The sequence below is a fragment of the Astyanax mexicanus genome, chromosome 5, assembly GCF_023375975.1.
Source record: "Astyanax mexicanus isolate ESR-SI-001 chromosome 5, AstMex3_surface, whole genome shotgun sequence".
In the NCBI taxonomy this organism is placed as follows: Eukaryota; Metazoa; Chordata; class Actinopteri; order Characiformes; family Acestrorhamphidae; genus Astyanax; species Astyanax mexicanus.
In genome coordinates, this window is record NC_064412.1 from 21,190,159 (window position 1) to 21,216,796 (window position 26,638).

General features: G+C 36.2%; 1 protein-coding gene across 4 annotated transcripts in view; it reads left to right on the top strand.

Moving 5' to 3' along the window:
• Window positions 1-26,638, top strand: part of nos1apa (nitric oxide synthase 1 (neuronal) adaptor protein a) — a 179,027-nt gene that overhangs the window by 83,711 nt on the left and 68,678 nt on the right. For all 4 annotated transcript variants that reach the window (XM_049479357.1, XM_049479358.1, XM_049479360.1 and 1 more), the window contains 3 exons: window positions 1,158-1,266; window positions 12,704-12,845; window positions 14,510-14,667. In XM_049479357.1, the coding sequence (XP_049335314.1) occupies window positions 1,158-1,266; window positions 12,704-12,845; window positions 14,510-14,667 (409 nt within the window). The remainder of the gene's footprint in view (window positions 1-1,157; window positions 1,267-12,703; window positions 12,846-14,509; window positions 14,668-26,638) is intronic.

Sequence of the window (26,638 nt, forward strand, 5' to 3'; positions counted from 1 at the left end):
ATACAAATCTCTGAGTTTCCATGATGCTTCATTTGGCTTTCCCCACACTCTGCAGTTGTTTGATTTTGTTGCTGTCATGCAAAAGCCTTGTATCTCAAAAGAGGCAGCATAACAGGAGATGGAAAATCCTTCCTGTTTTCAGTGGAAGTCGGGAATTTCCGAATATTATTATCAGTCTGTTCATAATGAAATTTCGATAAAACATAAAAAATAACTGCCTGTATTAATCTATATACAGCTCTGGAATTTTCTGAAATTAAGAGTCTACTTAAAAATGATGAGTTTCTTTTGATTCCACCAAATTGAAAACTTCTGCAATATAATAAAGAGGAAGATGGATGATCACAACCCATCAAACCAAGCTGAACTGCTTGAATTTTTGCACCAGGAGTGCAGGCATGAAGTTATTCAAAAGCAGTGTGTAAGACTGGTGGAGGAGAACATGCCAAGATGCATGAAAAATTAAAAACCAGGTTTATTCCATCAACTATCGATTTTCGAACACTTAAAACTTTATAAATATAAACTTGTTTTCTGTGCATTATTTGAGGTCTGAAACCACTCTGGTTAACAATATATTTTTATTTGGAATTTGAGAGAAATGCTGTCTGTAGTTTATAGAATAAAACAACAATGTTTATTTTATTTAAACATATACCTATAAATAGCAAAATAAAAAAAAAACTGATTCAGAAACTGAAGTGGTCTCTTCATTGTTGTACCTTGCACATTGGAGCACTTTGTAAATCTATAATTACTGGCTATTTTCATGTATTTATTTCTCTGTGAACTTTACTATCCTCCTTTCACCCTGTTCTTCATTTGGACTTAGCTCTAAGGTGATACTGACATGGTGGTGGTGTATGAGGTGTTAGTGTGTGTTGTGCTGGTATGAGTGTATCAGAAACTGCAATGCTGCTGGAGGTTTTTGGGTTTATACACCTGTGGCAGTGGGACTGAATTAAACTGAATTCACTGATTTAAGAACATTGTCTCAATACTTTTGGCCAGATAGACTAGATCCATTGTTGTGCTTTTTAGACCTTATTGATTGCAGGCTTTCAGAGTGCAAGATTAATTGCAGTTTTTGCATTTTTCTTATTGATTTAGCTCCAAAAGTACCATGCTGTTATGGATCAATTTCTCGTGTTTTACAGGATATTCTACGTATCCCACGACTCCCAAGATTTGAAAATCTTCAGTTATATAGCCAGAGATGGGCAGAGCAACGTGTTCCGATGCAACGTCTTCAAATCCAAGAAGAAGGTAAGTCACCCCTGAGTGCTTATGTCAGATTACGCCTTGAAATGCCCTGAAAATTTCAGAGGATGACAGAAACCTGTCATTGAAGCACCATTTGGCAGTGAGTGAAGGTGACTGAGGAGATGAAATACCTCTCTGTACAGCTGTCTCTCCATCTCTTTCTCCCTCTCTCTCTCTCTCTTTCTCTTTCTCTCTCATTCTCTCTCTTTCTTTTCTATTCTTCTTTCTTAGACTGCGTTCACATTACCAGCCTAAAATGACTCAAATCTTTTTTTTTCTTTCTGGATTCTGGTTCTAGACCAGATACATATCATTTTTTTCACTATCAAAGAAGTTATTTCTCATCACACACTTGTGAGAAATTACTCTTTTAAAATCATTTTAAATTGGCAATACAATCTGATTAAAACTTCATGAATAGTATAAAACATTTGGCTCAATAATATAGTTACAAAAAGTTTTTTTTCTTGTTCCAAATACTGTGCATGCCCAGATCTTCTCCACTACTACACCAATCTTCTTGCATCCTCATTTATACTGTCTTGGCAGATGCGATGCACGTTCACATTTGTTCACATCACAGATACAAATCATTCACAGTACAGATTGTCAGTTCTGTAATTTGTCATTGATTATAGAGGCTTGTATAGAGGCTCTCTCTCTCTCTCTCTCTCTCTCTCTCTCTCTTTTATTCCTCTTTCTTAGACTGCGTTCACATAACCAGCCTAAAATATTTTTTGTTTTTTTTCTGGATTTTTATGAACTAGTGGTTCTAGAATTTTTTCAGTATTAAAGGAAAGTTGATTCTCATCACTTGTGAGAAATTACTCTTTCTAAATCATATTAAATTGTCAATATTTCAAAACATCATGAATAGTGAATAAAGTTTGGCTCAATAGTGTAATTTTTTAAAGGATTTTTTTCTTGTTCCACATACTGTGCATGCCCAGATCGTCCCCCACTAGCGCACCAACCTTCTTGCATCCTCATTTATATTGTCTTAGCAGAGGCAAAGCATTCACATTTGTTCACATCACAGATACAAATCATTCACAGTCAAGATTGTCAGTTCTGTAATTTGTCATTGATTATAGAGGCTTGTGTTGTGAAGAACTCTCTCCTTCTGTCTCTCTCTCTCTCTCTCTCTCTCTCTCTCTCTCTCTTCTCTCTCTCTTCTCTCTCTGTCTCTTCCCTCTTCTCTTCTCTCTCTCTCTCTCTCTCTCTCTCTCTCCATTTCTCTCACTTCCTCTCTCCCTCAGTCTCTTAAACATACAATACTCACCCTCTTCATCTCCCTTTGCCCTTCAGGGTATGGAGCTAAAACTCCAGTCTAAGCTGGAGTGCAGTAGGCCTTAGGACATGTTGTAACACACTGTCCAGAGCCGGTGCATCATTCTGTCCAGTCTCTTCCTCATGTAGAACAACACAAACTGCCCGCAAGCAAGTATGCAGATGAAGCTCTGCTCAAGGCTATAATTTGTAACTACAACAGCTCTAAAGGGACAGAGGGAAATTATTATTTTATTATTATTATTATTATTATTATTATTATTATTAAAGGTTCATTTATTTGTTCTGTAAGGATTAAACATGACCATCAACAAATGTATTTCAGCACTGGGTCAGTGGGACAGATCAGTACAGGTTTAGAAGTGCTCAGCAGGATGAAAGTCTCATCACAACTATCTAATATTTAAACATTATATTTTAATACTATTTAATTTTTTAAATTTCTCTCACTTGTAGATGAAAGAAATTAACCATGTAAGTTTATAAACATTAGCAATGGAAGCTCGTAAAGACAGTATTTTCACTTACAGGATTCTTTAATAAGGCTTTGCTCATATTCATAATCAGTATTTAAAAAAAAAAGAGGGATTACTGGTTATTTTAAATTAAATACAGAGAGTACCCATATTGTTTAATTAGTGAGGGGTATTTACCAACAAGGTGCTTTTAGCCTTATATAGCCATATACTATTTTCTAATTAACGATAGATGCTTTATGATAGTTATTTATCATAATAGTATTTCTATTTTTCAATAGAAAAGATTTCCCACCACATTCCTCGGGCCGGGTCGGGTCGGGCTCCAGAAAATAGTCTGAGATGTAGGCATCTGTTTTTTTAAATATATTTTTATTTTAAAATAAAGCTCTGGTGTGATAATCACAATGTTGCTAAGTAACCAATTATTATTGTCAACGAAAATGAACCAAATAACGACAACTGAAAGTGAAAAAACAAATTTATTTATAATCGCTGTTTGTGCCGATTCTGTCTGCAAAGCGGGAGTCGGATTCAGCAGGGAGTCGGATTCGGCACAACAGCGGCAGCGCGGCGGCACCTCAGGGTATGCGGTGTTAGTTGTAAGCGCTCATGCTAGCCACAAAATACGACAGAAAACACTGAGGGAGCTGCAGAATTATGTACAGGACTAGAATATGAGCACGAGGAGATAAAAGAGAAACAGGAGATACAGTATGTGAGAACCTTTACCTGTGAGTAACTCATACACCAGAACACGCAAATCTCTCTCTCTCTCTCTCTCTCTCTCTCTCTGTCTCTCTCTGTGTGTCTCTCTCTCTCGCACGTGAACTCCTCCGCGTTTGACTTGCAGCACTGTGTGTAGCTGTTCTTAAAAATCATTTTAATTCAATAATAGTTCTATGCTTCTATGTTAAATTGTTAATTAACATAATTCTGATCATATTTTGCTCATTCAAACAGCCCAACAACAGCCAGTTTATGGGGCGGATCGGGTCGGGCTTGGGCTCATAATGACAGTTCATGGTTCGGGTTGGGTCGGGCTCGGGCAGTACGTGCACGGGCTCGGGCTGGGTCGGGTCAGATTTTTTGGGCCCGATCTAACCTCTACTGTCCGGTAGCGGGGTTCATGCTTTGAGCCACCCCCTGAAACGACATGGATTTCTGGACTTTTGAGAAGTGTCACTAAATGTGAAACAAACGTGTGGACTAAAGGTGTGACAAAATTATTGATATCGCAATATAGCATGTAGTTTCTGTTTGCAATATTTTATTAATTTGTGGCGTCAAATATCAAAATTTTGATTGAAACGTAAAACTTGCCGCCTAGTTTGACTTAAGGTTACTGCTTCATCAGTCAACATGGTATCAATAATCTAAGGAATATCGTAAACCTGCAGTGAAGAACATTGGTTTGAATCCCCGTCTTTTAGCTTGCCATCGGCAGAGAAAATTAGAAAAAGAAAAAAAAAGAATAATGGTTGTTAAACTTTGTTAGACTGACACAATAAATCCATAATTCCTGGCATTTGCTTATTTTGGAGAATTTAATGACACAGATGTCCCAAAATATCGTAAAGGATTGTCTTGCGATATATATATCCAGTATTACAGAATCACAGTAATGTGATCTCATTATCGTGGGCAACATACAGTATCATGATATTGTATTGTGAGTTGCCCTGTGATACCCACCCCTAGTCTGTACTGATGGGCTACAGTAATATTAGTGGTTATTACACAAAATCACAGTTTTAAGTTAAAACTTTCAAAGTTACATAGTGCAATTAGCAGTGTGCTTATCTCAAAGTAGTGTAGTAGTAGCAGTATTGACCCTGTTTTAAGGAAACTGAATTTCTGTGTTGTGTTGGTGCTTCTCTATTCATCAGTGGTGTTTTTGTTATATTAGTGGATAAATCTGATTTTATGTTAAAAAATGTACTTGCTTTTATTTCCCAAAGTTAAAAAAAATAGTTTTTGGGTTGATTTATTAACCTGAATAATAAAAGCTATGTGGAATTATGTAGCAGAAATTTAAAGTATCAGACTTCATAATTTGGAGTGTTGGCTTATCAAACAGTGTCAGAGATAACATGCCCAGCAGTAGAGGACAAGGTTGGGGTCCTGCCATTTGTGTACTGGACTAAACTCTAACAAAGAAAAGACTTTATAACAGTTTATCTCATCTACTGTCCTTCAGACCCCAGTTCTCAGACCCTGATCACCCTTATCTTGCACACACTTCATCCAGTTAATCAGGACCCTCAGGCACATCTTAAGATTAGAGCTGTCCAGGGGAGCAGGTCTCCTAAAACGGATTTAGGAATCAGGTTCAGGATGACTTTGAAACCAACTGGGATCCTCTTCTGTTCTCAGTCTTAGAGCCAGTGCTGTGGGAAGGCTGTGGTTTATGGAACACTATTAATTGGCCTTTCATTATCATGAGCTGTTAAATGCAGGTGTGACCCTGGGGAATCAATTAAAGAGCAGAAGCCAGAGCGCAGGAAGCAGGCCTGTGCATTTTAATAGCCAGTGATGGATACAGGCAGGCCCTGAAAAGTGAGAGGAGATTGAGATAATGAGGACGCTGCCAAAAACTTTGCATCCTCTGACTAGAAGCATCTGTGCCAGGATCAGCTGCTGTTTTTGGCCAAAGTGTCGCCTTCTTTTATTCAACATCTGGGAAAAACAGCCACTGTTATCTTCTATATGAAAAATGTGTTTGAATAAAATCATAATGAACTGGGTTATTTATAGGGCTGGGCATATAAAATTAAATATGTCAATATTTAATCATATCGTGATGCATTTTCTTATCAAATCAACAATATAAGCGTTAAAATACACTGACTTAACAGACATGAAAAAAAAACATGTTTAATTGGATGGTGTGCAGCAGAGACTAAATAAAAATTACATTTCTTTACATGAGACAGTATTTGAATAGCAGTATTTAAGAATCTGCCACTGCTGATGCATTTTGTCTGCATTTCATAATATATATTGTGTATCGAACATGTTTTTAAATATTGTTATATAATATTTTTTACCATATTGTCCAGCTAAAGATTGGCAATATGATATACAATATGTTATGGTATTGTGCTAAATTTGTGATAAATGATACAAATCTCTGAGTTTCCATGATGCTTTATTTGGCTTCCTACATGTTCTGCAGTTGTTTGATTTTGTTGCTGTCATGCAAAAGTGGCAGCATAACAATAGACATAAAATCCTTCCTGTTTTCAGTGGAAGTCGGGGATTTCCGAATATTATTATCAGTCTGTTCATAATGAAATTTAAATATGACATAAAAATAACTGCCTGTATTTATCTATATACAGCTCTGGAATTTTCTGAAATTAAGAGACCACATAAAAATGGTAAGTTTACCAAATTGAAAGTTTACCAAATTGAAAACCTCTGGAATATGATCAATGTAAGATGGATGATAACTAACCATCAAACCAAGCTGAACTGCTTAAATATTTGCACCAGGAGTGGCATAAATTTATACAAAAGCAGTGTATAAGACTGGTGGAGGAGATGCATGATAATTGTGATTACAAACCATGGTTATTCCACCAAATATTGATTTCTGAACTCTTAAAACTTTATGAATATAACTTTTTGGGTTTTTTTTTTTTGCATTATTTGAGGTCTAAAAGATCTGCATCTTTTTTGTTATTTCAGCCATTTCTCATTTTCTGCAAATAAATGCTCTAAATGACCTTTTTATTTTGACCGTAGTCTATAGAATAAAACAACAATGTTAATTTTACTCAAATATATACCTATAAATAGCAAAACAGAGATGCTGATTCAGAAGCTGAAGTGGTCTGATTTTTTTTCCAGAGCTGTATATCATATATTGTGGTTTTTATCAGTGCTTACAATCACACTGACCAACTGCGCGATTCATTACATACTCCATTGTATTTAAATATTTGTAGTATTTAATTACTGTTTAAGTATCTATCACTACTAATGCGTTTTTTTCTGTGTGTGAAATTTTAAAACAATATTTATACCGTATGATCTTGCCTACGTCCAGCTCTAATTAATTAGATGCAAAAGATATAACAATTTGTTTGACTTGCAGCTGCTAAATTGCTTGTTAAAGATTGTGATTAAAGGCATGGGATGTTTGGCTTCTCTTTTCACTCAGAATCCATTTATTTATTTAATTATTTATTTTTGCTTGACTGGTTTGTTATTTTTGCTGATAATTATTCTGATTAGGATCACATGTGTTTAGATTACTGTGATGCTGGAACTTCAAAACAGGAAAAATAATTTAACACAATTTAACTAAAAACATTTGAGGTTGTCAACAGCCCCTCCTTCTCTCTCTGTCTCTCTCTCTGTCTCTCTCTCTCTCTCTCTCTCTCTCTCTCTGTCCAGCATTGCTTGATTAAGCATAATGGGACTGACCACTCTGAGCACAGCAGATTCTTCATGTTAGTGTGTTTTAATTGGCTGATGATGAGACCTCAGACGAGCGTGTCTGGAGGACAGGTGTTTTAATTGAAATCCAGTTTCAGCTCAGCAGTGCGTGTACTCGGTACAGCCACAGATATTGCTAAGAATTGCTTGGAGCTAGAGGAGCATCTCTTTCATCATCTGTAAGCAGAAGAGCAGGAGACAGAAAAAAAAAAGAAATGTCTTTCAGATACACTTTGTTTTACAGCTCTCTTCTCAAAACTTTTTTTTCTCTTCTTTCTTTACTTAATATTTAATATATAATATTGGTGATTGTAGTTTATTGCACACTTTGTGTGAATATTGCGTATTTATTAGGGAAATTGAGCGTCTCATTAGCTGACTGTCTTCAGAGAGAATAGGAGCACTGTCCTGTCATCGTCTCAACTCTACTCTTAACACAAAGCAGGAAAGATGAAAGTGATGGAAAGCCATCACGACAGTCTTAGACAAAGCTCCACTCATATTTTTATTCCGACAAATGAGCGATTTCAGCTATTGATTTGTTGAGGCAGAAATATGGTCGTTTGAGAAAACAATTTAGACAGAAGTGTCCCATTATTTTACGCAAGACTCCCTGGAATGTAATTGCTCTTCAGAGCTGAAAGCAGCACCTGGTTCTTGTCTTTCTCCAGCATCGCTCGCTGTTCTTCAAAGCAAAGCGCTCTTGCTGCAGTTCTGAAGAATTGCGTATCGCCTTCTCAAGCCTTTGTCACTGACCTGCAGGCACAAACTTGACAATGGCATTGTTGATTGCATCAGGTTATTGTGCCAAGCTTTTCTACTTGTATTTATCTCATAACTTTAGCTTGAGGCTCCATTTGGCTTCCTACACACTCTGCAGTTGTTTATTTTGATACTGTCACGTTGTTGGCCTTGTATCTCCATAGTGGCATCATAAATGGTGTAGAAAACATTCCTTTATTTTCAAGAGAATTTAGTTTTAAGGAATTTTGGAACATTATTATTGGTCTGTTCATAATAGAATTTTGATATATCATGCATCCCTAGTAAAAACAATATAATTTTAAAAACGTTATATCGTTTAAGCATCTTCATCACGATGTGCGCATGTGCAATAGTCACATCGCAGGACGTGCGATGTCACTAAAGGCAATTAAATCAAACACGTGCAGCGTTTTGATTCTTGACACAAGAAGTAGATGCACAGCGTTGTCTCTGTGTCTGTGTAAGTGACAGGCTGCTGCTGCCTGAGAAGTGCAAGAGGGAAGGGGAGCACGAGGCGGAGGGGGGGAGAGTTTGCAGGAGTAAACACCAGGTAACCGCATGGCCTCCATCCACATGGTTGGGCACAGGCTTGTAAATGTACGTGTGGAAAGCTGTGCGCCTCAGTCTAGTCACGCTTTAATCCCAGAAAAACGCTCTTATTTCCCACTTAAAAAGCCATTTAAATGCCTGATTAAAGGGCTGATTACTGTTGTTTTGCTGTTTTCCTCGGGTCTTGAGTGCTCGGCGCTGGCTCAGCTCTTGATCGGTCCGGACGCAAGACAGCGTGTGGGTGGGGGCGGGGCTGGTGACATCATGGGCCCTGCATTGTTAAAAATCGCGATATATATCGCCGAAAAAAGAACATTTGCAATAATATATTTTTACGGTATCGTGCAGCCCTAGTTTTTATGATTGTGACATTTTGCTTGTTTAATCTGTGTGTACATTATGGAATGTTATTCCAAAACTCATGGGATAGATTGAGCATTAAGTGATACCATTGAGGACAGTTAAAGTTGTAAGGTATGATTTGTGAGTGAGGTTGAACACTGGCTAGCATGCTTATTAGAGGTGAGACAGTATATTAGTATTGTGATATATCGTTTCAATTGTATTATATCATATCGAAACCTGGCGTCATATATCATTATTTTTAATTAAACATGCGTGTACTAAACTCAAAGCATCATCACAGCAAAGTATCGTGATGGATATCGTATTGTGAGTTGAACTGTGATTCCAAAACCTAATGCTCATAGCTAATTCATGTAAATTTGTCCACATTTAATCAAGGCCACATGTATTGTACATGTATATGTTTCTGCCACATGTGTTGACATTTTATTTCCGAAGTTCAATACTTGCTCTACAGAATACTAGGGCTGCAACGATTAGTCGATATAATCGACAATGTGAATTAAAAAACATTTTCAACTCCAAATGTTTATTGTCAACTAATCGTTAATTTGCAGCACTACACAACGTACTAGGGACACTCATAATTTACACTTAACTTAGCCTGTGTCTCAAAAAGTGCCCAAACACATCAGATTACATATTTTTTCACTAAATAGCAGCACTTTAAAGGACATTTAAATCCCATGTTTAGCTCTTTATATCAATTTGAAGTGAAGAGAAAAGCTTAAAACAAGCTTAAAACAAGAGCCATACCCACAGCAAGCAGAGATTGAGGGCATGGCAGAAATAATCGTCGCCCAATCATGTTATCGGAAAAATAATCACCAGATTAGTCGACTTCCAAAATAATCATTAGTTGCAGCCCTGCAGAATACCAGAAATACATAATAGAAGGCATTGACACCCACAAGTTCAGTATCAATATGTAAATCAATACCTAATGTTTCAACAGCTGTATGACTTTTAAACAAACTTCTGATATGTTGTTATTTACGACAATATATTGTTTGCATATGTCACTTACTGATATTCTTTACATGGTGCATTGCATGAATTGGAAAAAATCACTTTTCAGAGTGTCCTGTAGCTACAATGGGCCATGGCAACAGCCAAGGGACCCAATACTAGCTCCTGCCCCATGACATATGGCATATCAGTAAATAGAAATTTGAGTGTATATATATTTAGTAATCCAGAGTAATTATAAACAAAATGCTTCAGCAAGCTGTGCTTTGTTTTATAAGGCTATGCACAGTCAATCTTTAAGCAAAGAAAGACATGGAAAAACCTGCCTTCCTGATCACAGTAGGTCAGTGTTGAATATTAAAAGTAGAAGCGGTAGTAGCTGAAATCTTACTGTCACTTGGTGCAGCAGAGCTCAGAGAGCACAATGCTCCCATTGTTCTCCTGAATCCTCCCTGCCTCACATACCTGACATGCTGAGCTGAATGCTACAGGAATGAATATCATCATTGCTTCGCTGAGATACAGCTGCCCTCTGATCTACAGTCTACAGTGCTAAGTCCTGATGGATGTTTTGCAATCACAAGGGGAAAAAAAAAAAAAAAAATATATATATATATATATATATATATATATATATATATATATATATATATATATATATATATATATATATACACACTAGGGGTGGGTATTGCCAATGATATCCTGAATAGATTAAGATCATATTTAGCTAGATTACATTCATAATGTTGTAATTGTACAAGCAACAAATCTCGTTCAGCAAATCTAGAAGAACCAGACGTGCCTATTTTTTTCTAGACCATCTGCATAAAATCATCAACAGCATTTCAACAATAGGGAGTTTTGGACCAAAATAAATGCTTTTTAGGTTTAAAAAAATGTGCTGTGGCATAAAATAACATTTTATTATATTTGATGTACCATTTTCAAGTTTTGCTTTTACAGAATTAATACCACAGATTTACTAGTTAATGAAGATCTGAAGGGTGTGGCTAGTAATGCTGGATGAAGCCAGTAGCTGGTGCAATTGCATATGCTAATGCTACAGTAGCGATGCTAACACTGTGGTAGTAACGCTGGAAGAGGCTTTTTATCACAGATAGAGGCCAGCTAATAACAAGTGTAACTGATACAGATACTGCATCAGTATTAGTGCTGGCACTCACACACAGTATTAGTATCGGCAATAAGGGGTGGGCAATATGGTTCTAAATAATATCACAATATTTCATGGTATATTTGTGATAACGATACTCTTGGCGATATGCCAAAATCCTGAATAAATAAAAAAATTAGGAATACACTGCAGCAACAAAATTAACATTTTATTATTGCATACAATGTAATATCACACTCCCATAACTGAGATATTAAAAAAATACAATCGTTTTATCAGATTTGTAACAGATGTCAATGATCTAGAATGTCATGATACTAATAAAGCACTCAAATCTCATAAAATAAATGATACTGGACAGATATAATCTGTCTCTAGTAGATATATAATGGAAAATATACGGAAATATAAGGAAAATTTGCTAAAAACAGTAGTACCCTGATATGATAATAAGGGTTGGGTGATATGGCACAATATTTCAGGGTGTAATATCATTCACGACATTTAAAAATGTAGGCAATATTATTGCGTACAATAAGAAATGACACACCAATATCATATAGCAGTTGCTGCTTAACATGCATAACACTAGAAACCAGCACCATATCCACTTCATGTGTTGCTGCCTTGTGACAATGTATGACAATCAGTATCCAATGGAAAAAAGTAGTATCTGTGCATCCTTACTGATAACATGGTAAATATGCTGGCGCACTATAAATGGAGATTAAAGACTTACACAAGAACAGCAGCAAAATAAGCTCATTTTAAAAATCGCTCTTGTGTTTATATCAATCGATAGCAGATAATTTAAATGAAGATCGATTTAAGAGGAAAAAACGATTTTTTTTTTTTAAAAACCCACCCTTAATAAAATACTTGTTTTTCTCCCACGCATAGAATCTGCCCTTGAATGTTAATCATTTAATTTTCCACTTTATTAACTATCGGGGGCGTGAGTGCGCTCTCAGTCATCTGCTCTTTATAAAACCATTAATCCTTTTCTAACTGCTTTCATTCCTTCACTGATGAAATTCTTAGTTTAGAAACAGAAAGAAGCTCCCAAGTGAAGAAACTGAGATGAGCTGCATTCAGGCCAGTCCAAAAGCATTCCAAGTAAGATCATACTGACATCTCCACTCTCTAACATTTCTTATGGCAGGGTTTGCCCTCAAGATTTTGACTTCAACTTAGGGTAAAATAGCCGGGTCCAAATATCTGCTGCCATCTGAAATTCATCTCTGTAATTGACGTGACTGGCATCAGCGCTTTCAGGCTTTCCTGCTGCCAGCGTGGGTAAATGAACCAACCAAGCAGCAGCCGTCTCCTCACTGCGCGTATGGATTTTCAGGGCTCTGTAAAAATTTAAGCTTCATCTAAAGCTTTTATCAGTATTGTGTTAGCTGAAATAAGCACCGACCTGCATTTGTTCCCTCTGTAGAGCCAGGCCATGCGGATTGTGCGGACAGTGGGTCAGGCGTTCGAGGTTTGCCACAAGCTTAGCCTGCAGCACACCCAGCAGAATGCAGATGGCCAGGAGGATGGAGACAGCCAGAAGACCTGCACAGACTCCGGAGTACAAGGTAGCCTGCACACACATCTGTGCTAGAAAGGTGTTAATATTGCATGATCAAAACTATTTTTTTTAGAGATTATAATTACAAATTTAGATAAATAACTTTAGCCAATTGAATTGAATGTTAAAAGAAAGAAGTAGACCCCAGTCATTTTAATGAAAAACGTTTTTTTTTAATGAAAGAAAAAAATTTAAACTATAATTTTTTTTTCTTTAACAATTTTTTCGAACACATTTCCTACCCTAGAGTTACATAATGCCACTATAACTAAACTGAGGAAATAACACAACATGGTTGTGGGTTCACAATTTCTGGTTAATTTGAGTCATGTTAGAAATTAATAGTTTCTAAAACTTTAGTTAAACGGTTTTCTCACATTAAAGAGCATCTGTAACACTTTCTAAAACAGGAAAAGGAAACAGGAACTTAATTATTGTTATAAACTCTTAATGAATGCAGCCATTTAAATAATTTGTCTTTACGTTGTGATGTAGGCGTAATCATTTATTATGTCATTTAAAGTCATTATTTTCAATTTTAGAATCTGAATACTTATTTTTAGAATTTCTAATTTTTTAATTATGATCATTGGGACTGTTTTAATAAGCATATGCGTGTGCTTTGTATTATATTGCTCATCACACTAAATGTAATGCATATTTAAAAAACACTTTTAGTGCTTTTATTATTTGTTTCACACACAAATTAGTTAGTATTCCAAAAGGCTGTATTTATTAATAGGTAATCGTTATTACCAGACTATTATATAATGATTATATAAGGATGCTTTTTAAGGATCTAGATATTAAAATAATGTTACAGAGATGTCTGTTGCAATGTAAAGTAATTTCCTAATACTGCTCATACTGTATGTCAGCAGGAATTTCAGCATTAGCTGAAATTTAGGCGATAAAAGAAGTTTAGCTCTTGTGCTCTAAAACTCTCTTTTACAGCATATAGAATAATCAGTTGTGAAATTTTTAGATATGCATAGCCTCTTTAAAATTTTACCGTAAGGTTATATAAAAATGAGTCCATTCTTTTTTTTTCTTTATTTTTGTTTTTTCACACGGCCTGGAGCATTTGAACAACATGAAATACTTTTCAAGTGACACCCCACGTATTCTGGTGCACTTGAAACCAGCCTCTGCGTTTCAGGCCTTTGATAGGTTCCGTTGTTCAGCATGCGTGACGATCAGAGGCTGAGATGCGACTGCTCTTCAGGCCGTGAGTTCAGGCTGATTATCCTCCTCCGTGCTCCTTGCTGCCTCTGGGGATTCTTCCTTTTGAAATGCAGATGTGCGCCATCTCACCCACGCGCCAATGCACAGCCACGCGAGGGTCCCCCAGCCCCGACGGCAGCGCTACAACCGCATGCGCAGGGATGTGACTCAGTCCTGTTAGCGCGGTCGCTGGCACAATGTCAGCCAAGCCACTTAAGGGACTAATTGTCAGAACTGTCGTCGAGGCGAACAGTGAATTTCTAGTTTAAGTGCCAAAAGCTTCTCGCTGGGCCTGAATGCTCGCTCTGGTTATCGCCTCAGGCCTTATGTTGGTGGGCGCCAGAAAGCTGCACTTTTTATCACACACCTCCCTGAACATGGTTTCAGCCTCTGCATATGTGCAGATTGCTTTGTTTTAACTAAGTATTGTAATGAATGTGTGTGCAGATCGTGAGCTGACCGGGGCTGAAAAGACGGCGGCGGAGGAGACGGACATTGACGCCGAGGAGCTGCCTCTGCCTGACAGCACTGTGGATGAATTCAGCCGTGGGGTGACTGACCTGGATGCTGCCAAAAAGGAGGATGATGTCACTATAGACAAAAACGTAAGCACATACAGCACTCGCTGTGCCTTTTCTGCCTTGATTACAGCACTGCATAGGTCTCATTAATAAAATCTCGCATTTTTTAATACAGTGTTTGTATTGTCAACATGTGTGCATAATGTGTTATGGCCACTTAAAGTGTCCTTTGACATGACTGCATTTTAAATTGAATGTATGAAATTGAGTATTATCAGCCTGTAGCCTGCTACTAACCCCAGCTAGCACTGCTGGAGCAGCATTAGCCTTACCTGCTAACCACGCTAGCTCTTTCACCATTCAGAGGGGGGTATATCGGACTGTAGCCTGCCCCTAACCCCAGCTACCACTGCTGGAGCAGCATTAGCCTTACATGTTAATCGTACTAGCTCTTTCGCTGTTCAGAGGGTTTTATATTGGCCTGTAGTCTGCCCCTAACCCCAGCTAGCACTGCTGGAGTACACCAAAACTTGCACAAAACTCTGTTTAGTCAATACCAGCCAGTTATTCAGAACATCCTATTGCTTGTACAGGGCAATTGATTGCTAAATTATTTTCTTACACATTAAGCCAATTAGGTACTTAATTAATTTGGATTATTTCACAGTAAAATAGTTTATTGTCTGTAAAAGCCATTAGTGGAAATGACTGAACTTGCACTTTTGTAGGATTTAGCAAACAGAGCTCTGCAGAGGAGCTTTTTATGAGAACAGAATTATGAGCTGAGAAGGAGACTCAGCTACCATTTATAACATTACAGGATGTGCAGTGTCACATAAGGCAAATTAATTCTTACAATCCTTACTACAACTTTACACAAAAGAGACAACTTTTCATCTTCTATATCTAGCTGAAGCAAATTATATTTCCCCAATATGATTTATTTTACTTAATTATTGTTTGATTTTTTTTTTTTTTTTTTTTTTGTAAAATTGACTTTTTCTCCTCATGATGCTATAGCCACCTGCAGTAAAATAACCTATACTTTTAGTTGATCAGTTGTTTTGATTTTAACCCTTTGCAATAATGGCTTATTTCAAGAGTGTGACATAATTAAATGTATTATGCCAAAACAAAATGTGACTGATTTCCACAATTCAGGGCTCATCCCCAATTGGTAAGTGATGAGATTGGGTTTATTATTGACTTATTATTAATAAAGGCTGTTAGCTGAAAATATTGCATAGTTGTTCAATCTTCTTATTAAGTTCTTATATAGTCAGCAAAATAGCAAGTCCATAAAGCTAGCTAGAAATGCTGTACAATTTGTGGCTCTTAAAATGTGAACTGTTTTCTGTTTTTTCAATCAATGTTTAAAAACATTTTATTGGAATTGTTTCTGTTATGAGAAACTATCCTCTTCAACCATTGTTTAATTATATATTGTTATATATATATATATATATATATATATATATATTTTTTTTTTTTTTTTTTTGTGTCAAAATACTCATACTCATACTTTTGTGTCAAAATGAATCATGAATAAATGAATGCGATTGCATATCATTTTGTAAGAATTATAATGGTTTTATAGTCATCTGCTGATGATATTATTATGCATCCCTAGAAAGAAGCAGTAATACGAATCTAGAAGAGTTTCACATCAAACACAAGCCGCTGTGACACACCTCGGCCTGCCCTTTGACTGACAGTGGTGCCCTTGGTATTTTCTGTAATGAGGCGCTGACCCCTGTAGGCATAAAGATTTGCCTGGAGCATAATTCAGCATTAATAGGGGTTTGGTCATTCAGACGGAATAGTGAGAGCCTGTGACCCTGAAAGAGCATATCTGACAAGCAAGCTGTTTTCACATAAGTATGTATGACCTATTGGCTGTAGAGACTTGGAGAGCTGCAGTGATTTACACTCATAAATGTGGTAACGTGCGTGTGTGTGTGCTGAGAGTGTGTACACCCAGATAACAGCGCTTTTCGGTGTGTATTGCTTGTCATATCACTCTATATTGGACGTTTTGCTGTGCTCAGACTTTTTTTTTTTTGTATTGGGACATGGTGCTGAGTGAGGGGCTGATAAGATGGGAACGAGGCCGAGTCCCATTAAAAACACATTCCATTTCTGGGAAAGCCATTGACTCTTTGAAACTGCTGATGTTCACCATTCCATGGAGCTTCTCATGGCAGAACATGTCTATTAGTCTGAAAAGACAGTAACTGCAGTGTGTTCCAATTACCCACTCCGTTTTTCCTTGGCCAGTGTGTTCTTTTGCCAGTTTAGATTAATTGCAAATAGATTGAAGTCTTCAATCTTTTTAGCTCATCTGCTTATGAACATTACATTCAGTTCTGAAATTGTTTTAGGCTTTTTTTTTTTTTTTAGTTCTGAAGCCTGTGAGTGGGTTCAGTCAGACAGCCGCAGAACTTTGTTGTTGCTTAACTGTTGATTTGCATGCTTGCAATCCAGAATACTCCACTAGGGCTCATTTGTGACTGTATGAATAATAATAATGATGATTTCATCCTGAGTCAAACTGAAATAGACTACCTCTGTAGGAGTAGACCTGAATCACTCGGCATGTCAAGAACTTTCTGGATTGCCTGTAGCCAGTTATGTCTATAGTGTACTCTTATAAATATGTGTATACAAACACGAAATATCTAGAAATGCACATCTTTTAATACTAATGCATAGTGAGAAAGATAGAGGGAAGAATAGAGGATTTTGCCTGACTAAAGAAAAGACACACACTGTGTTATCTGGCCAACTTCTACTGAGAAAACAGCAGAATCATTGAAAATAGGCCAGGTCACTTTTTATAAAGCACATTTAAAAAATATATCAAGTGTCAGTTTTCAGTGCTGTACAATGAAAAACACAATTAAAAAATCCAAATTAAAAAAGACAATATTATGCAACCATCTGTTTTCTGTGAATCAGCCAAACATTTCCGCGGAGTTTGGTGTCAGGAATCATATAGAGCTTCTATGAGTCGTTTGAATTTCTCTCTCATTCTGCAGTCACAATAAGGAAACCTCATACCTTATAGAACCACCTTGGTACCACTTCTACCCCATCAACCCCCACCAGAGCCACTCCCAAAAGATCAGTTGAAAAACTGCCATTTCTGTTATTTTGTTTGAGAACAACAGGATTAGTCAGCAGACTTTGTCTGACGGAGGAATCTGTACCTACTGTCCGTGGCCATTTAATACATACTAATGTTAATGTGTGCTAAACGCTGAGCAGATAAATGGCGTGACCAGCAACAGCTAATTTGCATAAAAGTGACAGACCCCTAAACGGCTCATTCTGAAAGGGACTGGAACTGGCAAGAATAGAACTGGTGAGATCTCTTTGTGAGAGTGATTCTGTGCAAAGAACTTAATGAACATATTTTGTATAGCCCACTCTAAATAATGAGGTATAATATGTCCCACTTAAGACCCATAAGAAATCCAATATAAATCTGAGGATATAATCAATCATGTTTTTTTATAATTTGGAGGAGAACAATAGTTGGAAGGCTGTTCCAAAGTTAAGGTGCCTTGAAAATACCCATAAATCTCACTTAAACTTAAACTGGGAACATTGAACAACTAGCAGCAACTGATTTGAGAAAAGCAGGCACAGTTAAATACTTCAGTCACTGCTAAAAAGTAGCAGATGTTGCCTTGATTTATCTAATTGCTAGCATTAGCACCTACCAGTGCAGCAGTAGAATGTGCTAATTCTTCTATTTTTTTTTCTCCTGATTAAACCTCATATAAGCCAATGTGCCAATATGTTAGCATATTGTTCCCATCATGATGCCATAATTTAGATATGATTGAGAAAAGGGTAATATCTCTTCATTTGAGTTTGTTTTTAGCTGGAGTTCACTGCATTATAACCTAAAGCATTGTAATACCAGACTACTGTTCATTGACTGCTCATAGACTGCTCATTGTTTTTGTGGCCACTGATCACTGATCAGTGATTGTCTTGTCAGTACTATCAGTAGATTGACGATAGATATTAAGGTTAGGATGGATGCCACATTAACCTTTACAGTTACACTTAGTTATGCCTAATCGTGTAGGGCTTTTGTAATATAATCCTGCCTTTTCTTTTAGCATGAAATATTCTTTTGTTTTGAAATTGACCATAATTAAACATAAGCTCAGATACCCTGTGGATCCCTAATCATATGTCTTTAAATAAGCTCACGAGCATCAAAGTGAGGCATTAATATAATTAATAACTAGTTAATTACTAATGTGCTAGTGTGCACATTGAACGTGTGATAAATGCTAAACTATATCCATCTGCTCTGCACAGTGCCTTTTATAGCACTGATTTTATACCACCATGAAACATATTCTAATGAACGTTTGGAATAATGTAACGGAACATCTATTCTTTTACATGCAGAATTGGCACTTGTTACACATAATTAGCTTCACACAGCTGATATCTAGATCTAATTGAATTTAGCTTATGACTGGACAGGTTTCCACACAAGTATTTTTGCAAAAGCTTTGCTTAGTTACAACATTTTGGCAGACAAAATGTTAAATAGTGAATGTTTTCATCTACTATTTGTATATGTGATTAAAAAACTGTATATGATAGGCTGCTATGATTTGGAGCATCATTGAAACAAACAAAATAGAAAATTTTATTTTAGAGTTGCACAGAATCACTCTCACAAAGAGATCTCACCAGTTCTATTCTTGCCAGTTCCAGTCCCTTTCAGAATGAGCCGTTTAAGGGCTCTGTCACTTTTATGCAAATTAGCTGTTGCTGGTCACGCCATTTATCTGCTCAGCGTTTAGCACACATTAACATTAGTATGTATTAAATGGCCACGGACAGTAGGTACAGATTCCTCCGTCAGACAAAGTCTGCTGACTAATCCTGTTGTTCTCAAACAAAATAACAGAAATGGCAGTTTTTCAACTGATCTTTTGGGAGTGGCTCTGGTGGGGGTTGATGGGGTAGAAGTGGTACCAAGGTGGTTCTATAAGGTATGAGGTTTCCTTATTGTGACTGCAGAATGAGAGAGAAATTCAAACGACTCATAGAAGCTCTATATGATTCCTGACACCAAACTCGGCGGAAATGTTTGGCTGATTCACAGAAAACAGATGGTTGCATAATATTGTCTTTTTTAATTTGGATTTTTTTAATTGTGTTTTTCATTGTACAGCACTGAAAACTGACACTTGATATATTTTTTAAATGTGCTTTATAAAAAGTGACCTGGCCTATTTTCAATGATTCTGCTGTTTTCTCAGTAGAAGTTGGCCAGATAACACAGTGTGTGTCTTTTCTTTAGTCAGGCAAAATCCTCTATTCTTCCCTCTATCTTTCTCACTATGCATTAGTATTAAAAGATGTGCATTTCTAGATATTTCGTGTTTGTATACACATATTTATAAGAGTACACTATAGACATAACTGGCTACAGGCAATCCAGAAAGCTATGCGGTATTTCTGTGTCTGTTTGACATTGTTGGCGAGTGTTTGTATCCAGGCTGGATCAGCATTGAACCACCTAATAAGGGTCTGAAATCTCTGTTCCATTTTCCTTTTTCATTTTTGACTGAGCATATCAGAATCTCTAAAGCAATCTTTGAAAAAAAATGATATTTATCGTTTTTTTATAGGAAATTAATTATTGCCGCATTGAGCTGTAGCCAATTTATTGACAGTGGCCACATATGCCAAGAGAATCACATTAGGCTTACTGATTGATATATCATACTTTAACTAGTCCACATCATCCTTGTGTAAATATCTTCTTTTTTTGCAATATCTGGGTGGGTTTTGTATGCTTTTTTAATTCGTTTTTTGTTTGTTTGTTTATTTTGTTTGCTAGTTTTTCCCCAAAATTTGCAAGAACTTCTTAGAGAAAACCTGCCTATAACTAGAAGCAAAGTAATATAATTTGGTAATAAACTTAAAATCTGGAGGCCAAGATGAATCAGGTGTGTATTTTCTGTCTGATGGTCTTTCTAAATGTTTGGAGAATGCCAAAAGAAATTTTTAGCTCTTTTCCACCTTCCTGTTCCCAACAGTCAGCTCAGATGGGCTTTTAGGAGCCTCATCCAACTTCCCAATGAAATAAGTGTGAAGTGTATAACAGTTCCAAAAACAAATATTGCTGTTCTGCTTCTGCAGCATGAAAATGAGATTCATAATTAACCCTTGTATCTTGAGCTAAAGAAGGACTTATTTTTGCATTTTAATCAACACCTTGTTTAACAGCGTGGTTTTTGGAGAGCTGTTGCCAAGCTTACCAAATTAAATGAACTGTAAAGGACCTTTTTCACAGTTGCCGCGTCATCATGTCCGGCTCTGAATAGCAGCGTTATTGAATTTCCGATTAAATCTGCACTAAATCTGAACGCTCAAAGATTCAACTCAAACCTTCAAATGTCTTTACTGTGCTTCATCACAGCCAAAAGGAGCACAGCTTACATGTTGGGACGTTCCTCCAGCACAGTCTAAAGGCTGGTGTGTGCTGGGAATACCTCGTCGCACTAAAGTTTAAAACGTTTCAGCCGTGTGTGTATGGAGTCAAAAAAGGGTCATAAAGATTTTGAGTTTGTAAAACAGAAGTCACAAATGTACTGAAACTTGTAACTGCGTTTAAACAACTGCATGCACGAAAATCCAAATCCACAAATTAACTGGAATGTGCAAACTTGAAACAGAAAGTAATATTAATAATAATTCAAATGTACAAATGCGAAAAAATATTTTAATTATATATAAATATATATTTTTTAATTTGTAAATCCAATCTCTTGAATGTGTGAATCAGTACTGCTCAAATGGCTTAAGCTGGGTCAGACCAAAAATCACATTGAATTTGTGAGGTTGTAAATGTGACAGTGGGTGTTTTTCACTGTGGAGCTAAAAATCCTCTCATTCACCTTCTCTGCTGCGGGTGCGAAGCTCTAGCTGCAGTTGCGAATTTTGACCCTGTTTTGACGCCTGATTGATGGACCAATAGGAAAGCTTTATCCGGACCAATCAGATTACGGGGTTTGTTTAACCAATCAGAACAATGGGTGGGTCTCTGCAGCTCAGAGTACTGGGCGTGTCGAAAGGTGTGGGCGTGTCGAAAGTGTGGCCGCCATTTTGGAGTCAGCCACCATGCGCCCCTGGTGGATTAATTTACACAGAGGAAGGAGTTTAATAAAACAATAATATTCATAACTCTACCAATTTTTTACCTGATTTACACATTACAAATACGTGCTTTCATGCTGAAATACTTTATATTATGTTCTAATTATATGAATTAATTTTATATTTATGTACATAGATGCACACACATACACACACACACACACACACACACACACACATATATATATATATATATATATATATATATATATATATATATATATATATATTAATAAATTAATTAATTTATGTACTAATTAATATGCTATACCATATGTCTGTCTTTGATAAAGAGCATAATGTAAAGTATTTCAGCATGAAAGCACATATTTGTAATGTGTGACAGCGTCCTGTATCATTACTACATCTCTGCTGTTTGTAACAAACCAAACCGTGTGTAAATTGGTAGAGTTGTGAATATTATCGGTTTATTAAACTCCTTCCTCAGTGTAAATTGATCCACTGGGGGGCGCATGGTGGCCGACTCCAAAATGGCGGCCACGTGGAACGTCAGCTCCAATAGACCAATAGACGACCACCTTTCGACATGCCCAGTACTCTGAGCTGCAGAGACCCACCCATTGTTCTGATTGGTTAAACAAACCCCGTAATCTGATTGGTCCAGATAAAGCTTTCCTATTGGTTCATCAATCAGGCGTCAAAACAGGGTCAAAATTCGCAACTGCAGCTAGAGCTTCGCACCCGCAGCGAAGGTGAATGAGAGGATTTTTAGCTCCACAGTGAAAAACACCCACTGTCACATTTACAACCTCACAAATTCAATGTGATTTTTGGTCTGACCCAGCTTAAGCCGTTTGAGCAGTACTGATTCACACATTCAAGAGATTGGATTTACAAATTAAAAAATATATATTTATATATAATTAAAATATTTTTTCGCATTTGTACATTTGAATTATTATTAATATTACTTTCTGTTTCAAGTTTGCACATTCCAGTTAATTTGTGGATTTGGATTTTCGTGCATGCAGTTGTTTAAACGCAGTTACAAGTTTCAGTACATTTGTGACTTCTGTTTTACAAACTCAAAATCTTTATGACCCTTTTTTGACTCCATATGTGTGACACTGCCACTGCATTCAGATGACGGTCGATTTTTTTTACAAAATACAGTGTTTCTTTATGATCATCACATCTCTGAACAGAAGTAGATAATAGATAGATAATGCTTACTGAGCTTCATTCTGGAGAAGAGAAAAAAGGTCAGGTTCCCCATTAAGTCACCCACTGTGTGTGACTGAATTATTGGTGTATTTAGAAACCTCAAATAGGAAATGGCCTCAGCCATTGATTAGAATACGACCGGAAAACGCTTAAAGCTGCTAACATATGCTTAACATATGCTTCCTCTTTATGCAACATGCAAGTTTGAAAAATGTCTATTAAATATATAAATCCTTAATTCCTGGTATTTGCTTGTTTAGCAGCATTTTATCATCTTCAGTAACACCAATGCTGTGCAGTATCATAGAGAGCTTTTGTTGTTATTTTGAGCTTTGCTGAATCACAGTTATAGTTAGTTTCTCTCTGATTCCCACCTCTAGTCTTTAAATATATTCAGTTTGTTCTCGTCGGAATCAGTTAATAAGTTTGAGTACATTTGTAGAGTTGTACTCTTGGTTTGTTTTGTGTTCACACAGGAAAAAGTCAAGTGCATCAAAAATCCATTACGAAAAAAAAACGGGAGATTGTTCTCTCTGCTCATTGGTCAGAACTGTCTATGGCAGGAGCATGAAAGTAAATACTGGAAGAGGATCATGTGTTCTGGACTATTGCACAGATTCGTTCACATTAATAAATGTAAGCGACTTTTAAAAGTATTTGTCTAAAATGTGAACAGTCAGGATGAATTTGATCAGGATGAAATCTGATCTGAGTACAATTACAGTTAATTTATGAGGCTTCTACTGTGAACATAGTCTTTTTTAGATAGAGGCAGGAGAACCGAGAGTCACATTTAGAGGCAAAAGCAAACAGAAGCTTCATTTTTGCGAAAGGAGTGAAAGAAAACACTGCATCTCCATTTAAGGATGGAATGGGACTTCTCACAAACACTGTTGATAATCAGGTTTATTGGGGCATGTTGACCTATTTTGCTTTGAAACAGGAGCTTTAAAGGAGTTTAAATATGCTGTTACATTTGTGCACTCTGACCATAATGTTTTATCATTCATTAAACTAATTAGGAACGCCATGTTAATTTTAAAAGAAGTGAACACAGTGTCTGTTTTTCAGTGAAAATAAGTCTTGCCTGTGTTAATGTGACTCGTTTCTGTACAAAACCCTGATAAATTGATAATGAGCAGCCTAATCCACATTAAAAGATATTCTTCATAAATGAGTAAATGGGTGCTTTCACAGCTTCACCTGATTTTTCTGTTTTGTGAATACATTTTGTATTCTTTTAGAGAAACAGCCTGCAGAGGTTCTGTTTTGTGTGCTTGCTCATGTTTGATGAGCAAAATAGCAGAACCAAAAACGTAAAAGCAGGCCTTTGCATGTTTACAGTAATTTTTTTGTTGTTGTAAATTTACCTCATAATATTGTTTACACAGAGATGTCAGATGCTCCCTGAAAAGAAAAGGAATATAAAATGAATATATATATTTTTTACCAATTTGCTTTGGTAAATAATTAAATGCAAAAAGCATATGAAGTCAGTCTAATTGATGACGCAGTACATGTAGAAAGTGACGTACAACATACATTGCCAGCAAGATGCCTAATCAATAGCATGTATATTATTAAATCTATTAAATAGGTTTTATCTTCTTTTAAACAATTCTATTTAATAAAGGCAAAGCTGTCATTAAGTCCCCTATTATGTTCATTTGACAGGAACAGCAATAGTGTTCCTGGGTCAATTTGACCCGATGCATTATCCAAAAGATGTATGAAACCAAAAAAAAAACTTAAAAACAAACAGTGATAATATTTTATTACTTGTTTTATTGCCTTTATTTATTAATCTATCAATATTTAGTGCAATTCTGTTCCTTACCTCTAACAGGTAATGGTTCAATTAGGATAATTCAGTTATTTGTCATAAAAAAAAATCAAAGTTTTTTATAATACTTTATTACTTTTGAAAGCTCAACATATAAAACACAATAAGTTTTTTTGTTTGTTTTTGTTTTTGCAGGGGTGGTTGCAAATATATAAGATGAACAATTTTCATATTATATCTTGATTAAACGAATGGCAAGCAGAAGAAGTTCCATACTGAAAAATAATACTTTTTAACTATTTTTCTTAGATCTTCAAACTTTAAATAGGTCAATTTGACCCATAACATAACAGGAGGGCTAAAAATATATATATATATATATATATATATATATATATATATATATATATATATATATATATATATACACACACACACACAATCATTATTGTAGTTTTACTGTAGCTTTTCTATAATAAAGACATTTTTCCTGCTCTCCATGTTGTGCTATGATAAGGAATTGTGGCTTCAGCCATGAAACCATGATCATTTTCTTTGCTAATTCTTTACTAAAGAAAAACTCTCAATATATAGGACACATTACTGTATGCTATATCATCTGAGAAAATGCTGGATTTAAAGTAGGTTTAATCCATTTTAGTCTCTTTAAGAACACTCTCCCAGAATTCTAGGCGTTTTGGGGAATCCCAAAAACTGAATGTGAAATCCCCCACCAGTCCACATTCTCCAAGAGAGAACATTTTATCACAAAATATGTTGAATTACTCATTAGTGATGGTCTATTCTCACCACTGAGGGTGCTGAACTTTACCCCACGGCTGCCAACTTCACACACCCAGTCAGGCTGCCTCAGGCCAGAACACTAGTGAGGTCAAGTTTAATATGAAGGAGTCCAGTGTTTGGTGCAGTGCTCATGGATTTCAAACTGTTGCTGAAAATGGACAGCAGAAGTGTTGTATTATATAGTGTATAAGATTGTATTAAACATTCATAATTCTGACCACTGCTCTTCATTAATGCACTGTATATGGACTGTCATTTAAGAATTCACAAAAAGAAAAAAAAATCCTTTGTCTAAAAATACAGCTCTGGAAAAAACTATTGACCACTTAAAAATGATGAGTTTCTTTGATTTTACCAGATTGAAAACCTCTGGAATATAATCAATGGAATATGGATGATCACAAGCCATTAAACAGGGCTGAGCTGCTTGAGTTTTTGCACCAGGAGTGGCATAAAGTAATTCAGAAGCAGTGTGTAAGACTGGTGGAGGAGAACATGCCAAGATGCATTAAAACTGTATTTAAAAACCAGGGTTATTCCACCAAAAATTGATTTCTGAACTTAAACTTGTTTCTTTGCATTATTTGAGGTCTGAAAGCTCTGCATCTTTTTTGCTATTTCAGCCATTTCTCATTTTCTGCAAATAAATGCTATAAATGACAATATTTTTATTTTTAATTTGGTAGAAATGTTGTCTGTAGTTCATAGATTAAAAGAACAATGTTCATTGTACTTAAACGTATACCTTTAAATAGCAAAATCAGAGAAACTGATTCAGAAACTGAAGTGTTCTTTTCTCTTAACCTTTTTCCAGAGCTGTACATCAGCCAATGTGTGTATTGATGTCTAATGTGTGCCATCTCTATGTTTTAGTTTTCCAGTGTAGACTAATGAGGCTACTAAAACAAAGTTGTAGAAATAATAAAAAAATGACGTTTTTTTAATCATGTGATCTACTACTTGGGCCGGTCAAAACCACATTTGAGTCTGGATTCCTGAAGGTTGGTTAAGCCTCATATTGCAGTACAGTGTTGGTTGGTAAACCACATTTGAAAATAGTTTTATTCTAGACTTAATTTTGGT